The 15,511-nt window shown below is 32.3% G+C and overlaps 3 protein-coding genes across 4 annotated transcripts; 1 reads left to right on the forward strand and 2 right to left on the reverse strand.

The window, feature by feature from the left end:
- Positions 1-272: 272 nt before the first annotated feature.
- On the reverse strand, positions 273-1,839 carry LOC9321636 (phosphoglycerate mutase-like protein AT74). 2 transcript variants are annotated; one of them, XM_021030504.1, is made up of 2 exons: positions 1,308-1,839; positions 273-601 (listed from the first exon to the last, which is right to left on the reverse strand). In XM_021030504.1, exons 1-2 carry the CDS (start codon positions 1,592-1,594, stop codon positions 571-573), a joined length of 318 nt encoding a protein of 105 aa, XP_020886163.1. In that variant the 5' UTR covers positions 1,595-1,839; the 3' UTR covers positions 273-570. The 2 variants fall into 2 exon arrangements, with proteins under 2 accessions (XP_020886163.1, XP_002885570.2); XM_002885524.2 differs by having other exon boundaries at positions 277-527; positions 1,308-1,837.
- A 929-nt stretch (positions 1,840-2,768) lies between these two features.
- Positions 2,769-5,370, reverse strand: LOC9321637 (endo-1,3;1,4-beta-D-glucanase). The gene is made up of 7 exons (XM_021030311.1): positions 5,094-5,370; positions 4,973-4,994; positions 4,195-4,321; positions 3,828-3,918; positions 3,606-3,695; positions 3,417-3,517; positions 2,769-3,189 (listed from the first exon to the last, which is right to left on the reverse strand). Exons 1-7 carry the CDS (start codon positions 5,239-5,241, stop codon positions 3,049-3,051), a joined length of 720 nt encoding a protein of 239 aa, XP_020885970.1. The 5' UTR covers positions 5,242-5,370; the 3' UTR covers positions 2,769-3,048.
- A 427-nt stretch (positions 5,371-5,797) lies between these two features.
- Positions 5,798-9,050, forward strand: LOC9321638 (ribonucleoside-diphosphate reductase small chain A). Its single transcript, XM_021033334.1, has 9 exons — positions 5,798-6,360; positions 6,905-7,065; positions 7,222-7,270; positions 7,643-7,769; positions 7,904-7,969; positions 8,062-8,178; positions 8,270-8,432; positions 8,526-8,596; positions 8,723-9,050. Exons 1-9 carry the CDS (start codon positions 6,183-6,185, stop codon positions 8,835-8,837), a joined length of 1,047 nt encoding a protein of 348 aa, XP_020888993.1. The 5' UTR covers positions 5,798-6,182; the 3' UTR covers positions 8,838-9,050.
- Positions 9,051-15,511: the final 6,461 nt, after the last annotated feature.

The following is a 15,511-nucleotide window of genomic DNA, read 5'->3' on the forward strand; positions in this document are numbered from 1 at the left end:
ACATTTTAATGCAATATAAATACATTTTAATTATGCCAAAAAAAAATAAAAAATACACTTCAGTATATTAGAGCAAGTCCAATGGTAGAGTCCTTAAAAAGACTCTTAAACATTTTTTAATTATAAATTGTGATAATTTGAAAATTAAGAGTTTGTGTTGAGTCCTTAAATTTTTCTCTGTCCAATGGTAGAGTCCTTAAGTAGGTTTCTCTAAAAATAAAATATTATTTTTAAAATGAAAATTATATACATTTTTATTTGATAAAACAATAATTATTACAATTTCTTAAAATTTTAAACATACATGACATAAAAAAGATATTAAAAAAAAATACAAATCAAAAATCGGAATAACCATTAGTCATTAGCTTGATTCGTGCCAAATCAAAAAATCAGCATCAGTAATTGAATATAACAGCAAATTTATGGAAGGACGAACTATTATGCAAATAGCATTACCTTGTTGTAATAACACAATGTCGAGTGATTGACATTGCTAAAGCATTTATCCAATGTTTCAACAAGAACTGAAAATGCAAGAAACTACCTTAGATCATCATACAATGAAAGCTACCTTTTCAAAGGGTTTACCAGTAAGAATCTGCGAGCAGAGTAATAGGCAATGATTCATATTTAACATCAGTCGATGGCATGCTAAGCCATTATTACAGGACTCAAGCCGGTATTCCAAAAAAGAAAACAACTACGCCTAAATTTGATTAAAGAGAATCTCAGCTCTTGACCCAACCCAATAGCAATCCAAAAATATTCAATACCTAGATATCTTGTAAATACAGTACATCCTATACAGACCAACTGAACTGGCATTTGTGCCAAGCTTAAACGAAAGAGCCAAGACACTGCAAAAGCTCTACTATACAAGACTCTGATTCAAATTTCCAAATTCTCTCTTTCTATATTGTCAAGCCAATGGTTCAAGATATTCAAAACAAGTTACAAATATAGAACTGTCTCATTCCAATCTCAAGCTCTAATCAGAACCTAGAATCAAGCATAAATAGCAAGAATTTCACTTGATCTAAAGATTCTGAGATCAGATGTCAATCAATTCCTCTTAACAGATGCATTTGGTTTATCGTCATTTTTCTGCTACATAATCCAAAATTTCCTCAACTTTTGCTATTTCTACACGGCTGGATCATAGAGAAATGATCTAAAATTCTGCTTAGCTAAACTAAATTATCATCTCAGATCAGTCAATATACGTATTGATAACTAGATATTTAGAAAATCAACAATATAAGTAAAGTAAGAAATTTTTGAATAAGCAAGGAAGTGAAACATACTTGAGACACGATAGAAAACGTCGGCGGCTGATTCTCCCTCCCAGAACCGATAGAAAAATTCCCAAAATCCTATTCCCTTCTTCGCGAATACCAATCACACGGCGATTCGAGAACGACCGTCCGATCTCCCGGAGAGTAGATCGAGTCCGATCATACGGCGAAACGTAGAAGTACACACGCCACTCCGGTGAAGAAGGATTTGATCCAATCAAAGTGTGGAGACGAGCTCTGGCTTCCTGCGCCTGAAGCAAACCGGAATCAGTTAACTCGATCTTATGATCCGGCATCGTTGTGTGTCGAGAATTCCTTCGATCTCATTACTTTGATGATGATAGAGACATATCTCATCTGTGGCCATTGGAGAAAACAAGGAGAGAGAGAGACGAGCAAAAGAAAGAGACACGAGAAAAAAATAAAATTGTTTTGTCAAAATTTTGAACCAATGAAACGGTGACACGTATGGGTCCTTACCATCTCTAAAAACTCTGATTTAAGGTTCGTTCCTTAGCTTAATTAACAGTTTTGATTTATTTTTGGGCTTTTTTTTAATTTTAATTATGCCAAAAAAAAATAAAAAATACACTTCAGTATATTACATCCTCAGACTAATTACTTAAAAGTCAACAAATCAAATTTGCAATGTCTAATCATTGTACACCAATAGGCAGCTCATGAGTCATGACCACCCGATTAACACTCGGGATTTAACTTATCGTGAAAGTTGTGAATAACAAAACTTCATTAAGAAATGTTTCTATATTACAACAATTCACCTGTTTTAAGACATGCTTAGGATTGGTACTAAACTACAAAAGTACAACTAATGAAAACTTGTATAGAAAAACGATGAAAACAGCTCAATACAAGTTTTCATTAGTTGTATTGTCCGTATTTAGAGCGAGTATAGTTTAAAGACGTGGTCACTAAGAGACCAAATCTTTAGGACTTTTAGATTTAAGAACGTTTTCCATACTCAAACTCAAATATGGGACCATCTGAGCAAATATTTATGTTTGTATTTGATTCTTGAAATTGATGACTTTGATGCCATAAGAATGAACAAGTTTCCACCTCACATACATGCCTCGTTTATTTCATTGATCTGATTATGGTTTTTGGAAGAGAGTTTACATAAGTTACTCATCTTCTTGTTTTTTTCTGAGCCATGGTTACTTATCAACTATAACCAACAAAGAAAGATAATTATCTTAAATATCACTACAACAATCCATATTTAGAAAATATTATTTTTATTTTTAATAAATAAATAGAAGCTGGTGAACCCAACAACTATTTCTTAAACATTAGTTGAGAATTGCTAATTTTGTCAAGGTTTTATGACTAATTATGAGGTAGATTTTCAAAAAATAAAAGTCGTAATGCAGCTGAATTCTAAAGTAGAGCTAATTCATTAATCATATATAGAGCAAAATCAATTAGTATAATTCCAATGTAGAAATATTTATATAGCTGAATTTGGGGCTGTCTTTATTTCAATATCAACAACATAACTAGGCTTAAGGTTCAAAGGGACGACATTAAGATATTTCTAGAACGTGTTAAGTTTAACTCAAACTGATGTTTCTGAGACTGAAACATTTTGAGAAAAGACTAACCACGAACATAACAAAGCAAAGTAAAGAAGATACTACTAGTTACATTTATTATTTAAAGAGTAATAGATATGATTTTGGGTCTCCTCTGGTTATATGCACACCAAAGCTTAGACCGTTCCAAGTTCTCACTTGACATAGTCGATGAGCCAAGCGAGCATGTCCATGTGAGCTTCCTCTGCAGCTTCAACTTCTGATGGATCATTTTCATTATATCTAACAGTCCAACCGTGTTTGACTCTTGGGAATATCTTCACAAAACTCTTCACCTAAAACATCACGTAATACAAATTCGAGAAGATATGAAAATGAAACTATATATCTACTTCCGCCACCAGGGTTCGAGGCACGGCCACTGGCAGGTTTACATAGGAGAATTGCCAGCCTCGTGGGATTAGTCCTTGGGCCTAGGAAGTCTTTGGGAGACCCGCGGTTATTCAAAAAAAAAAAAAAAAAGATATTGAGTGGCATAAAGAAATGGAGCAAAGCCAAGTACCTCAGGTTTAGAAGCTAAAATATCTTCGAATTGCCTCACAAGTTCTGGAGGGGACACTTGATCGAGTTCAGCTCCTAATACCGCGATTGGAATGTTGACATCTGCTTCAACCATATATTGAGAGTCATAATCACAAAAGATGAAAGGGAACTATCAAGTAAAGAGTGGCCATATCAAAGATTTAATTACCTTTGATATCATCCACCGTAACACGAGAAGGATGTAACAAAACAGTAGCGTCAACAAGCTTTTGCTTAGCTAGTTCCACTGCAACTTTTGCTAAAGATTAACACACAAAGGAAACAAAAGTCTTGTGTTAACTCATATCCATGGTTGACTTATAACATACAGATCATGGAAAACTTTATCTAAAGACTGTGGCAATGATGGAAACAAGAAAACCAAACTTACCACCCCAACAGAACCCTGCTGCTCCTATACTAGTTATGCCTTTGTTCTTCAAGGCCTCCACTATTGGCTTTGAGTCCTCAAACCCTTTCTCCTACAAAATACATAGTCTGGTTTCAGATACATCGATGCAGAACAGGATCTTATCTTTGCAATCAAAAACAAAGAGCAATGGCATAAACACTGTCTTGATCTATCTGAGCTTTGGAATCAAAAACTAAGAGTGATAGCATTTTGGCATTGAGAATAAGGCCATAAGGGAATATTGCAAAGGTACGGGAAATTTAGACCACTTGAAGCTTGGGAACAAACTCATTTATGTTTTGAGAAATATTAAGGATCAAACATTTGACAAGGAAAAGAAACTAACTTGTCCATGATCTTTTGCCCATGTAAGAAGCGGTCGATCCTTATTCTCGGGATTATAAGGATCTCCATAGAAGAAATCGGGAACCACCGCATAGAATCCAGCTTCTGCAACCTTGTCAGCAAGTTTCCTATCACAGGAAGAGCAACAACCATGACAAGTTACAACAAGAATGAAACATCTTTCGAGTGACCGAGAAAAAGTAGAAAAACATAAATAAAAGTTTCTCAAACAATTACCACCACCACCAACAACATTGATCACCACAAGACAAATAAGCTAATAACACTATGAATCATAAATCATTACAAAAACTTCTACTGTCTTTACAAGAATCATCGACAAGGCCAATTGGTTTTGAGTTGGAAGCCCATATTCTAATATGGTATCAGAGCCCGAACCACACATGTCCAATCCGATCCGACCCAAAGATGGTCCAATCATCGACAAGGCCCAAAATTGATGCCGTCGATCTAAGCCCGAACATTCCGAGATTAATGGCCAAAGAACCATCATCTCGAGGGGGCGTATTAGGACATAATGTCCCACATCGGAAGTTGGAAGGGATCTAAGTAATATATAAGGGATATGGGCCACTCCACTCATTGCCAAATGGTTTTGAGTTGGAAGCCCATATTCTAATATACATCATTAAATATATTAGAATTATGGGTTTCATTTACCAACAACAAGTGATACAAACTATTTTATAACTCGTTATAACAAATACTCTGAAGTAAAAGACTTTCTAACAATCACTAGGGATTCTCTGTTACAGTACCTCAGGTTAGGAGTTTCATATCCTGCAGTAAAAAGATTTTAGATTCTCAAATAAGACCAAATTCAGAAAGAACATTAAACTTTGAATGAAATTGAAAAGTTAGAGAGTGAAAAGGCTTCACCGAAAACATGAGAGACAAGAAGAACAGCAAGCTTTGAATGAGTGGAACCAGAGACGTAGGTGTCAAGGTTGCCGAGTTTCTCGACATGACCTGACCCGCTATTTGGATCCAGATGAGGCGGGTTCTCGGTGCACTGATGACCCGACATTCTTGTTTTTGGCCGAACCAAAACAGGGAGGCTCCTCCTCTCTCTGGGACCTCTGTTTTAACAGACACCTACTACGTACGTTTGCGTATCTACTAATCTCCCACCTACAAAAACCCACGTGCGTTAAATAAAAATTAACTTTTGCAATTTTCATTTTTTTTTTTTTCTGAATATTTAGTTTCATACTATATTTTAGAAATTTTTTGCTAAATGTGATAGTTTTAACTTTTAAGTTTCTGTAATTTATCAAATTGTATATTTTTTTTTAAAACATACTTTTTGGTAAGGTAAATAAATAGTGGAAGGGTAACGACATGATTTTTTAAAAATATTGTTCGCCGTTTGTTTGTTTTTTTTTGGTATCAAATTGTTTACCGTCTTATATACTTTTCAGCGATAACACTAGACGGTGAACAATATTTGGACAATGGACACTAGACATTGTCACTCATCTAGACAATATTTGCATCAATTTTTATACTCATCAGATCAAACAATTGTATTCCACTTAAAAGTCAAAACATATACTTATGCAAAGTTTAATACATACAATTGAATGATTCTTCTATGCACTTATGCAGAGTAAAAAAATCAAAACCCAACAATCAATGATTATTCTATTTCAATTCTCAATTTTATCAAAACTAACAAAAACTGTTTGACAAATTCGTTTTTCTGTGGCTTCCTCTAATCATCTTTATCTTTCAAAAAAAAATATTATATATATATAATTCACAATTTATGTGGCCAGATATTATTTTTTCCTTCCACAAAGCGTTGCCTTGAAAATCACGAGGAATTTATTTGCGCCACCAAAGAGACAAAACACAATTTTTATTTATTTTTTTTTAGTTTCTTGTCGGTTTCCAAGGGTTTTTGTTTAGGGTTTTCATTTTTTTTTTCCAATCTATCTAATCCTCTGTTTCTCCACATCAAAAAAAATGAGAGACGAATTCGTGATAATGGGTTCGTTGAAGGAAAGTCAAAGAAGAGACATGGACGAAGATGAATCAAAGGAGCCGCTTTTGATGGCACAGAACCAGAGATTCACTATGTTCCCCATTAGGTACAAATCGATTTGGGAGATGTATAAGAAGGCTGAAGCCAGTTTTTGGACTGGTTAGTCCTCTTTCTTTTGTTTTATTTTTGTTTTGTTCTCTTGAGTTTGAATTGTGCTTGTGGTTGTGGATGCAGTTTTGATTAAGAAAGTCTGTGACTTTGTAAATGTAAAGGTTCTTCTCTTCGTTGTTTAGGATTGTAATGTAGTCGGTGTTACCTTGTAATCGTCGATGTTCCACTTTGATTATGATTGGTGGAAAACAAGATATTTTTGTACTTCTAATTCTGTTTTTGATTCAGAGGATGTTTCATGTGTGTTGTGGTAGTTCTGTTTCTGTCTTATATTATCATGAATTGTGCTTGTGGTTGTGGATGCAGTTTTGATTAAGAAAGTCTGTGACTTTGTAAATGTATAGCTTCTTCTTTTCGTTGTTTAGGATTGTAATGTAATAGATGTTCCATTTTGATTTTGGTTTGTGGAAAACAAGATGTTTTGTGCGTCTAATTCTGATTCTGATTCAGAGAATGTTTCATGTGTGTGTTTGTTCTGTTTCTGCTTTTATTATCATCAATTGTATGGTTGACTTTTATGAATTGATTGTAGCTGAAGAGGTTGATCTTTCCACTGATGTGCAACAATGGGAAGCTTTGACGGATTCTGAGAAACATTTTATCAGCCATGTTCTGGCTTTTTTCGCAGCGTCAGATGGTATTGTATTGGAGAATTTGGCTGCTAGATTCTTGAATGATGTCCAAGTTCCAGAGGTGAGGATTTTCACTTAGCAGAAGAGTATAGAAAAATCTGTGGCTTTAAATGATTTTTTTAGTACTGTTGACTGGCTTGATATGCTGTGGCATTGTAATATCTTGAAGTCGACACTTGTTGTTTGATTTGAGATAGTCAATTCTCTGGATTTTCAGGCTCGTGCTTTCTATGGGTTTCAAATAGCCATGGAGAACATTCATTCGGGTAAGGCTTTGTTAGTGGAGAAGTTTAAGAAGTCTAGAACGTTTTTCCAGTTTTGATTCGCTGCAAACCCCGAATACGATCATTTTTAACGGATTATATGTTGCTGTTACCTTCCATTTACTCTTAGTGAGAAGAAGAAAACAAAAAAAAAAGCTTAACTCTGGTCATGGTGAATGAGCGTAAACATATGTGGGCCAAGGTATAAGATTTGTAACCAGTAGCCAAGAGAAGCTTGATAGGGTTTGGTTGTTTAAAGATTTAACGGAATATCCTTAGATAGGACTATGGCCTGGGTCATGATCTTGTAGATTTCTCTCTCTGTATACCAAGTAAAAACTGATTCAATACATATTTTCTTATGACAAATATCAGAGATGTACAGCTTACTTCTGGAGACATTCTTAAAGGACTCGAAGGAGAAGGATAGATTGTTCAATGCTATCGAAACCATTCCTTGTATCTCCAAGAAGGCAAAATGGTGTTTAGATTGGATTCAAAGGTACCCAATTGTTGTTGAGTTAATATGCTCAGATCTAATATTCTCTATATGGTTGAAGAAACAATTTCATGTGGTTAATTGTAAAAGATAATGCTAGATTGTTATCTGACTGTGAACCTACCATTCTCTTGCAGTCCTATGTCATTTGCTGTGAGGTTGGTTGCTTTTGCATGCGTCGAAGGAATCTTCTTCTCAGGAAGGTATAATTTTTTAGCTGTTGGAATCCTAGGCATAGAGAACCTATCATATATAGATGCAGCTCTTAGAAGCAAATTTTTGTGTATAAGCACAGTTTCTGTGCCATCTTCTGGCTTAAGAAGAGGGGTCTTATGCCGGGTTTGACCTTCTCAAACGAGCTTATATCGAGAGACGAGGGGCTCCACTGTGACTTTGCGTGTCTCTTGTACAGGTAAAAATAAGTCTGTATGGTAACTGCAATCCACACTGGGTTTAATGAGCCCTCTCTATGATCCAATCACTCTTTATCATACTTCGTGCAGTTTGCTGCAGAAGCAGCTTCCGTTGGAGAAAGTTTATCAGATTGTTCACGAGGCAGTGGAAATTGAGACAGAGTTTGTCTGCAAGGCACTTCCATGTGATCTGATCGGAATGAACTCAAACCTCATGAGTCAATACATACAATTTGTCGCTGACCGTCTTCTGGTAAAAGAAATTAATGTTTTCCCTTTAGTTTCTGGCATTTTGAAACATGAAGTAGCTTTTTATTAGAAGCCATGGATTTATCCTTTTCCGTAGGTTACCTTGGGATGTGAAAGGAGATACAAAGCAGAAAATCCATTTGACTGGATGGAGTTCATTTCTCTGCAGTAAGTAGTCGATATATCGCTGAGTTTCTCTCATCTCTAGGATCACAATGCCATTATAACGTATCAGGAACAGTAGTGACTTAATTGATTAAGTTGGTTTTGGTACTTTTATGACAAAATTTGCAGAGGAAAGACAAACTTCTTTGAGAAGAGAGTTGGAGAGTATCAGAAGGCATCCGTTATGTCGAACCTCCAAAATGGAAGCAAGAACTACGAATTCACGACTGAAGAGGACTTCTGAATGAAACCCCCATCGAATCTGGAAGGGCTCATCAAAGTTAGATTCTTTACGAGTCATCATTCTTTTAGCCCAAAACCAGTAGTAGTAGTAGTAGTAATAGAAGAGGCCATATTTTGACTTCACTTAGCAAAGGATGTTATTTATGTTCTCTATTTCACTATCACTTATGTCTTCTCCATTGTGTAATATTAACATCGTAGTTAAATCAAATCTCATTATTATATAAATAAAAAAACATTAATGGACTAAAAACAAAACCAAAAGCAAAAGCAAGTTTAGGACTTAGATATATAATACTATTAATTGTTATAAATATCTGAATTTTTTTTTTTTTTTTTTTGTCAAACATAAATATCTGAATTAAAAATGATAAATAGTCGCCAGCAAGTTATGACTTTGAACGCAAGATGCCAAGTTATGACTTCTACTTAAAAGATGTGACATGAAAAAGCGTAATAATGGTTAATTTAACATTACCACCAACAACTCTTAGGCTAATAAACACTCTAATTCGTTGGATAAACATGAAATAATGAAATATATTATATGGTTGCGGCTTAGCTGTAGTTTTGAGTAACTCTCCACAATCTCATTGACATGTTTTTTTAGAACTCCCACTTGACCAACTTTTTTCAAACAAAAGTCATTGTTTATAATCGTTATATAACCATTCCGATCCAAACTACGAAGACCTTTCGGATAAAAATGATAAAAATCATATATATATATATATAAGTTGGTTATAAGCTCTATATCTTCTATTTTATAGGTTAATAATACATTTATTATTTAATTTTACATATTTGATTATACGTACTATTTAATTTTACATATATATATTTGTACTAATAAAAACTTTATTTTATTATTGTATGAATGAAATTATTTTTTGGTTTATATACTCCCAGGGTTTATTTTCCTCTAATTTTTGTAATCTTAATTCAAAATATGAATGAATATAGTATAATGGAATAGCTAATGGTTTGAGTAAGTTCATTTCTTAAATTTTTATCTATATAATATACCATTGAGGATGTGAAATGCGTAAAGAGCTCTATCATCAAATTTCTAGGCTTCTATAATCCTAACATCACCATCTATAAAACAAAAATTGTTTAAGAATTGTGTGTATGATGCATTGTTGAGAATATTGCTACAAAAAGTATTTTAATACTAAAAGTAGTTATTCATTGCATGAATGAATGATTAGATAAGTAAAATTATATTTATCAAAATATAATATTAAATAAATTAATACAAAAAAACCGCGGCGTAGCACGGATGATCACCTAATTATTCTTAAAAGCTAAAACATAATAATTTATTAACGGATAAGAGTATGCATAGAATACAGTGGAGAATTTTTGTTTAAATAGCCTAATTATTTTTTTTTGATTTTTTTCTTTTAGTTATGTATAACTATATATTATTACTCAAAATTATCTGAATTATTCACGTAATCTAAAATTGTCCGTTGTTATATATACGATTATCCATCAATTTTTTTGATAGGCTAATATCCGATCTATTTTTTTTTTTTTTCAAAAATACACTATGTATAGTATTTTTAGATATCCGTATTACTCGTATAGGACAAGTATCCACTACTTACTATTATTTGACCTTAAGGCCTAAAATGGACGCTCATAATCGTTAAATGTTTGGTCCAACCAACTTATCACATTTATAAAAGGAAAAAAACAACAAACTTCCATGTATTAGAGTGACAAAAAATGGCTAGAGGATGAATAAATAGACTAATACTATAACGTACAAACTATTAATAGATAAATCTTGGACGATGAGGAAAAGTACAAAGAAAAATGATGGAATTGGTGTTGAAGATGAGAAGGTGCGCAATCTAAATCAGGAACCACAGACGCCGTCGTTTTCAATCAACTAGACAGAAAAACAAAAGACATGAACCACTATAGTGAATAGTGTTTGTTTGTGTGTTCTCACCAACCAAGTATATGATGATTCTTTTACTTGAAGAAGACATCAACCAAACACACACATTAATTAACAGAATAAAAAAGGGACGTTTTGTTTTGGGTCCGATCTCTTCTCCACTTATTGTTTCACGAACGGTTTTAGAGATTTGACTAATTAATACAAATCAAATTATATACCGTTATGTTATCCTCCAACATGTTATTTATGATTAGTAAGGTGTTGTTTCTTGATTGAAATCTTGATTAGCATATTTCTAGAAGTCTTTGATCATTTCAAAAAGGAATGATTTGAGATGTAGATCGTTTGTTGGACTTGGAAATTTTACTATTTCTTTTGCAACAATTCTCATTCTATAGAATATATTTATGTGAAACTTTAACAACAAGCATAAGCATGACTTAGAAAGAAAAACAAAAACAAATCACTAATTCAGATCTATAAACTGAAAAGAATGATTGTAGCTTTAGACACAGTTTGATTATAGTTTAGACAATTTGTTATATTATATTGCTACTGATGTCTAATTAGGTTAAACTCCATTTATTTTGGAGGTAAATCCATAATCTCTACGAATTTACTTCATGAATATCGGATCGTCAAAACCCTATCAAAACAAACGGATTAAACTTCCGACTATTGGTATATAAAGATAATAAATTTCACGAAAGTTAGATTACATGGTACATCACAATTCAAGATGTGCAGTAGCATCTCCACCTACTCCTAACCACTAACCCAATTATTCTATTTTGCATTTATTTGTTTACACTTGGGTAGGAAAAAAGGAAAAAAACTATGATTTCATGTCTTATTTTTTGTTATTAAATTAAGTTTTGAATACTATAGATGAAACTCCTAAAGAAGCCTCACGTTCTTACTATTTATTTTTCTTAATGATGACGTATTCTAAACTTGTTTATAGTTATCGAAAACATGATTTAGAAGTTTGAAATTCATTGGCCAACCTCTCCACTAAATTTCGTCCTATGTAATAGATTTTTGGCTTCACTTAACAACGGATGTTGTGTTCTCTATTTCACCACCACTTGTGCTTTTTCCACTGTGTAAATATTACCATCTTAGTTTATCATATCTTATTATTATCATTATAGTATCATATAAATAAATAATCTCATTCCCAGTAATTAGTAAAAATGTATAATTGGAGGTTTATATATATACAAACAGACTTTGACCTAAACCATAGTCATAAACCGGAAAATAGACATTGGTTTATACTATACCAGTTCACGGATTCAATGTATAAAACCGATTAACTATACAATCCTGTAAAAGTACAAGGACTGAACTATGTAATAATACTAAACATAAAACTTAGTTTAGTTTTAACGTCAATGTAGAGATCTTTATTATAAGTTAAATGTTCAACATCAATACATAGTCCATATGCATAACAAAATTTAGAACTTAAAGTATGAATTTTTTTTATTATAAACTAAATTTTTATTTTAATATACTCATACACACACTGATTGAGACAAAGCTCTTTGCAATTGTTCGCTAAAGGTTTTTATCATATGTTTGTGATAACTTCATCCATGTCTGCAACTCTCATGCCTACAACTGTAATCATAGGTAAGTCGAATCCCCACTTCTCTCAACTTCTGACAGAACTAAGCGAGAGCAGTAATACATGGTCGATGATAAAAAATTTGCGTGAACAAAAACAATTGTAAAATTATCGTCATATATGAGAAAATAGTTTCTTTTCCAATAACTATATGAAATTTTTTAATTTGAAAATCATAGATGAGAAAATGAAAAACCATAATTGATTGGTTTGGGTGTTGGGCTGATGGGTTTAAAAATTTATTTTCGAGTCATGCACTTGCAATTAAATCTAAAACATTTTCCCATCAGTTTCGACCACTTAAAATCCCAAAAAATTATATTAATCAAAAAATTTGGTTATTTTCGATTTCTATACTCAGAACCGAATCGAACCGAACCGACATCTATATCGGTTAAGTTGGAATAGTTTTCAACCGGAAACCCGATTAAACCGATTCGAATAACCGAACTCGCATGACTCTTCAAGAACATGATTTATGAACATTATTTGTTTTGCATATAGTTGATTCTAGCTAATGTGGTGAAAGGCAATCATATTACGTTTGGTGATTCTATCAAGTACAGTGATGACGAATGGACCTTAGTAGGACAAAGAGAGAATATGTAGATCAGCAGCAGTGCAGATGATAGGATATTGCTTCAAAAGATGCATGGGGACATAATTTGCAGAAGGAATATGCATAAATAACATGAAGATATTGTTAAGTATGAGCTTTTTCATGAACTAAAGTGCCTTGATAATTCCATTTGATCCACAAATTTGGGCTATTGGTATATATATGAAGCTAACTTTATCTAGATTACATGCTACATCTCAATTCAAGATGTCCATTTATTAAAGAAAAGGCATGACTTTATCTTCGACTAGAAACTGGTGATGGACCATCCTAAACCTCCACTAGCATCATCTCCACCTACTCCTAACCACTAACCCAATTATCCTTTTCACTTTTTCCTCTCAACATTATCCTATATATTTTTAGGTGATATATGGAAAAGAAAAATACTCCAATTTCATGTCTTTTTTTTTTTTTTATTGAATTGAGCTTTGATACTATGGTTAATATGGATGCAAGAAACTCACGTTCCTACTATTTTCTTTTTCTAAATGATGACGTTTTCTCAACTTATTATTTATCGTAGTCTAATCCGTTATCGAAAAAATAATATAGAAGTTTGAAATTCACTGGCCAAACTCTTTCACTAAATAAAATTTTCATTTGATAATGTCAATTATTAATTATAAAAGACCGGTACTCGAATCTAACCATTACCTACCTGATACACACACCAAGTTCTGAATCTAGAAAATGATCTTGTCTCATTTGTTTATCGACTAAAGAGTATATAAAAGCTGGAATCATGTGGGTCATCCATCATTAATCGTGTTCTTCAATTCACCAACTTCGTAGGTTCTGCATCTTTTGTACTTTTTTCTAATTTTAATTTAGCAATATAAAGAAAAAAAATATATATATTCACCTTTTAAAAGGTTTCTTATATGCATGGTATCACAAGAAAACATTGAATATTGAATCATCTATCTACCAATCTCTTGAAGTTGAAACTCAACTTAAACGTCAATGTTATGTTTTGCTTCAATCTAAAGAAACTTGTACCAAAATTAAAGTAAAAAATATTTTAAACTTGTTATTATTTTTTATTTTTGTGACTTTTTTCCCATGTCCATGTGTTGTGTTATTTGGACGACCTTGAAATTTTGGCCCTTTCAAATGACCAATATTTAATACAGTATTCAAGTGGAATTACTGATGCCGGATAAAGTAAAAATTGTCTTTGATACCAACTTCACTTTGACCAATAATCGAATCCTTTAATTTCATAATATATAGCTTTGACTAATATCCCATCATAAATCGCTACATGAATTTTAAAATTGTCAACTATGTGCAGTCCAGTACTAATATCATGGAAAACTAGATCACAAACATTTAGTTAATTTCTTAATTGTATTTTTAGGTTATAGACTTAACATGGTTTTTTCTAGATTATTTTCACTACATTGCAAGAAAGATGGTCAAGTTTAAAAATTGATAAAAATATTGTTTGTCCAAGTAAACAAAATACGTTTAAACCCTTTTTTGTCTATATGATTTAAACTTTTGAGAGACATATATCTAGTTTTTGTAGATTTTTTTTTTATGTGGACAGCCTATTTATTAAATTGAACTTATATTTTATCATATAATTTTACGATCTATTATCTTACAATCTACATTACTACCTAATGTTTTACTTATTGTTGTACTATATATATTTACATCTACTATTTCTGGCACATATAAAAACTTGTGATATTATCTTTAGATTCTACACTATTACTTTTATGTTTTACTTATTGTTGCATCCATCCATAAATACTTTCAACGGTTCAGTCAATTTAATCACTAGCTAAATTTTTACCAATATATTTTACGCATAGAAATTAATTATTTTTGCTGTTTACCAATTTAACTCTTGTTTTCGTTGGTGAAAAACCACACCCAAGAAAGAAAAAAAAAAACTTTTAAACTAAAACTAAAATGCCTTGACTTTCAAACGGTCCTCTTTATTTGTATTCTAATTATTTAAATTGGATGCCAAAACCGCAAAACTTGGAAGAAATGTTGTTAACCCATCCATCTTTTTCAGTATAGGATTTCTGATTATTCCCTGCGTTGAAAATTTAGATATTAAAGATCCATAGAACGTGGTAATGTTTTTTTCTCTGGCAAGAAATGGTAATGTTTATCCATTAGACTCATAACCAAAGCTAGAAAATTTGACTTAAATGGAATTATCTTGCATTATTACCTAAAAGCTCTTCTTGCATTCGTCTTTCATGCAAAATTGCGCCCAAAAGTCATACTTCGAAATCATGGCTTTGTAACTCACCTCTTGCCACCATATATAACTTATTAGTGTTTAAAACATTATTGATCAAAATCATTATTGATTTTGAAATAAGTTTCTTGAATTATATGAACGTCACGAAAGGTCAATTTTTATTTTACATTTTAGTTATGTATAAAACATATATCTCTATCTTGATTTTTACATATATATATATATCTTGATTTTTTAAATAACCGGAATCTATTTTGAATTAAAATCAAATTTTTTTG

This window comes from Arabidopsis lyrata, assembly GCF_000004255.2.
Source record: "Arabidopsis lyrata subsp. lyrata unplaced genomic scaffold ARALYscaffold_3, whole genome shotgun sequence".
Classification (NCBI taxonomy): Eukaryota; Viridiplantae; Streptophyta; class Magnoliopsida; order Brassicales; family Brassicaceae; genus Arabidopsis; species Arabidopsis lyrata.

Excerpts from the sequence above, each read along its gene's own strand:
- LOC9321637 (XM_021030311.1), bottom strand. The coding sequence starts at position 5,241 with ATGTCGGGTCATCAGTGCACCGAGAACCCGCCTCATCTGGATCCAAAT. Across the intron at positions 3,919-4,194 it reads GGGCAAAAGATCATGGACAA|GAGAAAGGGTTTGAGGACTC; the intron begins GTTAGTTTCTTT and ends TGTATTTTGTAG. Across the intron at positions 3,696-3,827 it reads AGCAGGGTTCTGTTGGGGTG|CAAAAGTTGCAGTGGAACTA; the intron begins GTAAGTTTGGTT and ends GTTAATCTTTAG.
- LOC9321636 (XM_021030504.1), bottom strand. The coding sequence starts at position 1,594 with ATGCCGGATCATAAGATCGAGTTAACTGATTCCGGTTTGCTTCAGGCG. Across the intron at positions 602-1,307 it reads CGTTTTCTATCGTGTCTCAA|ATTCTTACTGGTAAACCCTT; the intron begins GTATGTTTCACT and ends CTCTGCTCGCAG.
- LOC9321638 (XM_021033334.1), top strand. The coding sequence starts at position 6,183 with ATGAGAGACGAATTCGTGATAATGGGTTCGTTGAAGGAAAGTCAAAGA. Across the intron at positions 7,066-7,221 it reads ATGATGTCCAAGTTCCAGAG|GCTCGTGCTTTCTATGGGTT; the intron begins GTGAGGATTTTC and ends CTGGATTTTCAG. Across the intron at positions 7,271-7,642 it reads CATGGAGAACATTCATTCGG|AGATGTACAGCTTACTTCTG; the intron begins GTAAGGCTTTGT and ends GACAAATATCAG.